This window comes from Myotis davidii, unplaced genomic scaffold, assembly GCF_000327345.1.
Source record: "Myotis davidii unplaced genomic scaffold, ASM32734v1 scaffold443, whole genome shotgun sequence".
Classification (NCBI taxonomy): Eukaryota; Metazoa; Chordata; class Mammalia; order Chiroptera; family Vespertilionidae; genus Myotis; species Myotis davidii.
Window position 1 is genome coordinate 100,394 of NW_006294062.1, and position 7,559 is coordinate 107,952.

The window sequence follows — 7,559 nt, forward strand, 5'->3', positions numbered from 1 at the left end:
TACACTATATATATGTGTGTGTATATATATACACACACTAGTATGTCAGGTACTTAGAAATCTTAGAGTTTATGTTTTAAAATCAAAGAATGTTTTGTATGGAACTGGTTTTTCAGATGAATCTGAACACCTTTTCTAAAGTATTTAGACCACTAGAGCATCACTGAGATTATTTTGATAAAACTTTAGTGATCTAATGAATAATATGTCAAAAAGATACTGTATAAATATACCCCACTGACCTTTAAGAATGTTGAGTATTTCTTTAAGAAGTTCTGGCAACTCACAGAGTTAGTCTAGGCTGGCCACAGGTAACTTCATTATAACAGAAGGAAGTTGTATGATTCTGTATAGTTGGTTTTGTTGCTATTCCTGTTGTAGTGATTATTAATATTTCACCATGATGAAAACTTTCCATTTATATTTTTTAGACAATACAGCAAATTGGTAGGTCATACAAAAAAAAAGAGGTAGAATTTTAAAGTATTTAATAATAGTCTTAAAAACTTTTAAACTTAAAAGTTAATCTTGTTTTTAGCATGAGCTTAATATTTTCATGCACATGTTATAAGATTTACTTAATGTAATTTCTGTCCTGGTTTTATTTTTGTATTTAAGTAATGGTGTTTGAAATTTAAAACTTTGTCAAAGTCTTAGTGTTTGTCATTAAAAGCAGCCATTTTTCAAATTAATCTGCTTTTTATAGTCATAAACTAGGTATTCAGCTTACAATTACAAATTGTAAATTTGTCTTTTCTCTGTAAGTGCTGGTCAAGATATCCAGGGAACAAGTGTGATTGCAAATCTCCCGTTTTTGATGCGACAGAATCCTGCTGAGACACTTCGGAGAGTCTTGCCAAAAGTTAGAGTAAGTTGGTGCGAAATGAGTTTTGAATTTGCCATTTTTTTTTCATTGTCAGAAGAAAACTTCAGAGCTTTTGATGGCTGATCTTTTGTACCTTAATCATTGAGTGGAGGAAGTATTATGATACACATTTTGTATTGTGATGAAAATATTTAGGGAAATTAGTTGATGGAAATGGAGAAATCCAGATCTTAGTTGAAATAAAGATTTCTTTAGTCATTTTCTGAGTAGAGACATTTTAATAAAGTTAGCTTTTCAGTATCTCAGAAAAATTTTAGTTTTACAAAATCATAGCTATCTTTTAAATTTTTTTTATTATTGATAGTATTACAGATGTCCTCCATTTTTCTTCCCTTTGCCCCCCCTCCACCCACTTCCTTTGCTCCCTTCTTCCCACATTATTATTTGTGTCTGTGGGCTATTTGTATATGCATATATGTTACTTGGTTAATCTATATTATTTGGTATTCTGTTAAGTTAAATTTATATTAATAGTATTCAACAACATTGATAATATATAATTTCACTGATATTTTAAAAAATGACCCTGTGGTGTGACTTCTAAAGAATCATCAAATAAAGATTGAATTGGGCCATCACAATTTTAGTTTTATATTCATTTTATTGCTTCCTAAATTCTTCAGAATTAGTTTTCCTGCTATAAACAAAAAATATTTGATCTATTAGAATATTCTTTCCTCTATTTAGTTATTTATGGGCTATCCTATATAATAAAAGCCCAATATGCTAAGTGTTTGGTCAACGGGTCGGCCATTTAACCAATCAAAGTGTAATATGTTAATGATGTGCTAAGGCCACTCAACTGCTTGTTATGACGAGCACTGACCACCAGGGGGCAGACGCTCCAGTCAGTAGGTTAGCATGCTGCTGGGGTCCGGCTGATCAGGACTGAGTGAAACTGGCCAGACAAGCCCTGGAGCCCTCCCATGGTCCCTTCCCACTGGCCAACCTCCCTCATTTCTCCCTAGTCCCGATCGTGCACCAGTGGGGCCCCTCAGCCTGGCCTGCGCCCTCTTGCAATCCAGGACCCCTCGGGGATGTCGGAGAGCTGGTTTCGGCCTGATCCCACAGGCCAGGCCCAGGGACCCCATGGTGCTGAATTCGTGCACCAGGCCTTTAGTTAATATATATTGTTAAAAAATACAAGATTTATTATTCATTTGTACCTATGTGCAAAGTGCTGGTCTTAAGAACTTGAATGAACAAAACAGACAACAATCTATGTGTCCTTAGGGAGCTTACCTATTATGGGGTCAGGGAGGTTACATACTAATGGGGATTATGTTTGCTAATAGTTTTGTATACTTTTCTTTGGCTTTCTGTTTGGTTGTAACTTTCCCCTAACTTTTAAATTAATTTATATGTGTTTAAAATACTGTAATTATTAGTGTACCCTTGTGTTTTATTTTTAGGCATATATAGACATATATAGCATGGTTCCAATTACCATGATTTAAATTAGATGTAGGGATGTACCATGTTATTTTTACAAGATACCTACCCTTCTATCCTGGCAGAATGAGGTGTTTTTTTTTTTGTTGTTGTTGTTACAATGAATTGAGGTGTTTATTATGTTTATTTTAGCATTGCATGTGATTCAAAAGTGAATCAAGACTTTTCATATCTATTTTCCCGGAATCATGCTATAATTTAAATGGAATTAAGTCTACACAGTTTAATTTTACATTCAACTTCAGTGATATTAACTGACCTATGCTTGTTAGCTTAACACCTGGAAGTGCCAATTAAACAGCATTATAAGGAACAGGTAGTTAGGTCCTCTTGATTAAGAGTTATTCTAGCCCCGGCTGGGTGGCTTGGTAGGTTGGAGTGTTGTCCCATACACCAAAAGGTTTAGGGCACATACCTAGGTTGCAGGTTTAATGCACGTATGAGAGGAAACTGATATTTCTCACACTAATGTTTCTCTCTCTTAAGAATAAAGTTATTCTATATTACATGAATTAAACTTAAAGCTAAATATATTGAGCATGCTATACGCACTCTTAAGAATAAAGTTATTCTATATTATATGAATTAAATTTAAAGCTAAATATATTGAGCATGCTATACGCATACTGTGTTGAGCAGGCTAAATCTGGTGCACAGAGGGTATTGAATGTCCAAAGTTTCATGAAGTAAAAATAAAAAATGAAGGATAGAGAGTAGTGACCTTGAGGATTCTAAATTATTTTGAAAAAAATCGTTTTGCTAATGAGGTTACAATAAAGTTAATTAAATAACTCCCCCAATATTAATTTTATGGGAATATGTAAAGAATATTCTATACTCATCTATAGAGTATATTTACACAAAGAATCAAATGTGTCTGCTGAAACTATATAACTGAGCTATAAAGATGACTTTAATAACCTTTTAAAGTAATAAAAATTAATCCATATTATAGAAAACTGAATAAATGGATACTATAAAGAAAATGTATACTAATGAATATATACTAAGAAAATATTTGATGAAATAATTTCATTCGTTTCTTGAGTTAATCAACATGCAGTCCTTTATTTAGGATTCTCAATTATCTTGCTCTGTACTAAAAAATACAAAAAGATGGAATTCAGTCCCAGATTAGATTCTATATCAAGTAGGCCTAAAAACTATATGGAAAACAATTGAAGAATAGGCATAGGAGAGTATTTAATTGTGTGATTCTGACTATATCTAAAAATGCTGAAGAATTAAGCAACTGGATAAGACTTTATGGGGCAATAATAATGATTGTTAAAGAGGGTTTGCTATATAATGTAGGCAGCTAAACTTTTAAACAACCTCATGTCAAATTATAAAACTATGTTATGTGCAACTCATTTTTAAATCATTGTATTAAGATATTAAGAAGTATTTGTACTTATAGTAAGCACTGTCTTCAGTTCTGCCTTACTTCTGGGAGTCGTTACTTTCAAGTGGTAAAATGACAAAAAAATTACGCAGTGCCACTTTTTTCACTTTTGCCATGGGCATAATTTCTATTTTAAAAAATATATATTTTTATTGATTTCAGAGAGGAAGGGAGAAGGAGAGAGAGATAGAAACATCAATGATGAGAGAGGATCATTGATTGGCTGCCTCCTGCACACCCCACACTGGGGATTGAGCCCATAACCTGGGCATGTGCCCTTGACCAGAATCGAACCTGGGACCCTTCAGTCTAGAGCAGGGGTGGGCAAACTTTTTGACTCGAGGGCCACAATGGGTTCTTAAACTGGACCGGAGGGCCGGAACAAAAGCATGGATGGAGTGTTTGTGTGAACTAATACATGTTAACACTTCTGCTGGTGAAGGAGCGGAGGGGAGAGCAAGAGAACCCTCCGCTCTTTTGGCTCCGCGGGCCAGATAGAATAGCCAAACGGCCTGGATCCGGCCCGCGGGCCGTAGTTTGCCCACGGCTGGTCTAGAGGCTCACGCCCTATCCACTGAGCAAAACCAGCCAGGGCTAATTTCTTAGTTAATCTTATAAAAAAGCAATCTTGTAATAGAAGTGAGTGTTTAATGATACTGGCATTTTGATTCATATGTAAATATTACTGAGTGCCTTCCATGTGCTGGCACTTGTTCTGAGCACTGAGAAAATAGAGGTGAATAAAATAGAGAACTGGCTGTCAAGGAGGTTACAGTTCAGAATGGGGAACACACATAAAATAAGTAGGTGAGTGTAAATATCAGGAGGGAGTGCCAGGGGGAACTTACTGTGCATTGGGAGGTCAAAGAAAGCCTTGTTGAGGAGCCCTTAAAACTGAAGAGGTAGGAGGAAGCAGACATTTGAAGAGTCAGGAATGAGGGATCCCGGCTGAGAGAGCAGTCATAGCCCCTAGGATGAAAGAGCTTGGGGGAACTGAAAGAGGCACGTTTGGTTGGAACCCAGTGCTCTGGGTCGGGCGTGACTTAAAAAGATGTTAGAGTGATGGGCAGTGACAGAGCATGCAAGAGTTGTTCTTTCTCAGGACAGTGGAAAATCGAGGGCTTTAAGCAGAGCAGTGACTTGCCCATTCATATTTTACAGTGATCATTTTACTTGTGTGTAAAGTAGATTGGAATGGGAGCATTAGGAAACTATAGAACTGGCCTTCATATTTGATGGTGGCTTGGATCAGGAACAAGTCAAGTGTGTGGGCTCCTACCGTGTTTGTTCAACACTACTAGACATTCTAAACAGTGCGATAAATCAACAAAAAGAAATGAAAGGGATCCACATTGCAGAGAAAGAAGAAAAACAGTCGTGTTTTGTTGTGGTTTTTTTTTTGGTCACATAACATTATCATTTATGATGGAATCTACAAAAGAAAAATACTAGCATTTGCTGAATATAGAAATGTTTCAGGATACAAGATCAATATACAAATCACGAAAACAAGCAATTGGAAATTGAACTTTTTCTTAACCTATCCCAATAGTGCTAAAGTATGTGATACTTAGAGATTAATCTGAAAAATGACATGCGAGATCTGTATACTGAAAACTATAGAACATTGCTGAGAGAAATAACATGAGACTAAGTAAATGGAAAGAGACACCATGTTCATGGATCAGAGAACTCAAAATTGTTAAGATACCAGTTCTTCCCATATCAATCTATATATTTAATGCAAAATAATAAAAATTCCAGGAGGTTAGTTTTTTTTTTTGGTAGGAAATTACAAGCTAATTCTAAAATTCATATGAAAATACAAAGGACCAAGAATAGCCAAAATAATTTTGAAAAAGAGAAACAAAGTTGGAGGACTTTTACTACCTGATTTTGAGACATTGTATACAGCTATAGCAATGAAGACCATGTGATATTGGTATAGAGACAAATCAATGGGACATATATAGAGAAAAAAAGCCCTCTACATGTGCATTGCCAATTGATTTTAACACAGGTGCAAAGGCCTGTCCATGTACCGAGGACAGTTTTTTCAACAAATGGTGCTGGGTCAATTGGGAAAAAGTCTGTACCTTGTACCACATACAAAAATGAACTCAAAATAGATTATAAACCTAAGAATTGAAAACCAAAATGATAAAAACTTGTAGAGAAAAATCTTTGTGACCTTGGATTAGGCAAAGTTGTTTTTATATTTGACATGAAAAGCATCACCCATAGAAGAAAATTTTGATAAATTTGGGCTCATGAAACTTAAAGCTTCTACTCTTCAGAAGACACTGTTAAGAGAATGAAAAGACAGGTGACAGAATGGCAGGAAATATTTATAAATCATCTCTCTGATAAGAACATGTCTTCAAAATACATAAAGAACTCTCAAACTCAATAATAAGAAAACAACCCAATTTTTAAAAACAAGCAAAAATTTGAACAGATACTTCACCAAAGACGATTTTTGGATGGCTAATCAGCATAAGAAAAGATGTTCAGCATGCTTAGTCATTAGATAAATGCAAATAAATCTCTACGCAGTCTAGAATATCTGTGCTAAAAAAAGTCTTTGCAGATGTTTTTAAATGTTGCTTCTGCCTGATCACCTCTCTGCTATCTCTCTAGGTCTCAAATTTCTTACATATTACACCTTTCCATAGTATCTCTGTCTTTTACCTTTTTTATTTTTGTCATTTTCTCTTTGTGATTCGTTCTGATTATTGGTTTTGATTATTAGTTTTCTGGTCTAGAAGTTTTGTTTAGCTCTTTAAAAAATCTGCCACATCCTTTCTTTTATGTCTTAGAATTTTCTGTTGAATTTTTCAATTGTATCTTTGAACCAGGCATGCATCAGATACACCAATACCTGGAGCTCCTGTGGGTGCACTTCTATTTTCTGTTGCTTCCGCTGGTTCTGATTCATATTATCTCTTCGTGTGCCTGGATAGTATTGATTGTGTGCTTGATCTTGAATTCAATACATTATTTGTGGAAATAGTTTGAGGCCCAGGGTGATATTTTCCTGTAGAAAGGAATATTTTATCTTCTGGCAGCTGCTTAACTGCACTAGCAATAAAGTCTCACTTAACCCATTTTAGGTGTTGGATGATTTGAAGCTGGGCTGTTCTCCCTGCAAAGGTCAGTTTGCTGATGGATTGCCCTTATCCTATCCCAGGGTCTTACCAGCGCTTCTTAGAGGCTGTTAAAAAAGGCAGTTAAGCTTTTAGCCACTAAGGAGCCTTTTCTAGAATCAGCAGATGGTCCCAGAGGAAAAAAACAGGCCCCAAATTGCATGGTAACCTTTCTGGAATTCTATTATTTGTTAGACGGGCAATCTTGCTAGCAATGGGCCATCTTGCTAGTAATGGGCCATCTTTCTAGTAATGGACGATCTTTCTAGTAATGGGCGATCTTGCTAGTAATGGGTAATCTAAGTTGGGTAATTTTTAAATTTTGGATGAGTAACCTTATTCATTTCCAGATGCCTTTATGCAGCTGATTTGTATATTTTTTCAAGCTTTTTATATTATCCTCTTCAGGAGAACTGATCAGAATTACCTACTCTGCCATTACTGAAAGAAGTTCCTTTTTATTTTTTCTTCTTGATTTACTATCAAAACAATATTAACCCAAAATGTTTCTGTACATACACCTGCACCCCTCCCCATATCCTGTCATCATCCTTAACCTGCAGATTGTTTTCTTTTTTTTTAAAATTAAATCTTTATTGTTCAGATTATTACAGTTGTTCCTCTTCCCCCCGCTCCCCCATAGCTCCTCTCAACCCGGTTCCCACCCCAC

General features: G+C 35.5%; 1 protein-coding gene across 1 annotated transcript in view; it reads left to right on the forward strand.

Annotated features, from left to right (window-relative positions):
• Positions 1-7,559, forward strand: part of PPP4R4 (protein phosphatase 4, regulatory subunit 4) — a 99,049-nt gene that overhangs the window by 38,392 nt on the left and 53,098 nt on the right. Inside the window, exon 3 of the mRNA XM_006767956.2 lies at positions 766-868. Coding sequence (XP_006768019.2) covers positions 766-868 — 103 coding nt within the window. The remainder of the gene's footprint in view (positions 1-765; positions 869-7,559) is intronic.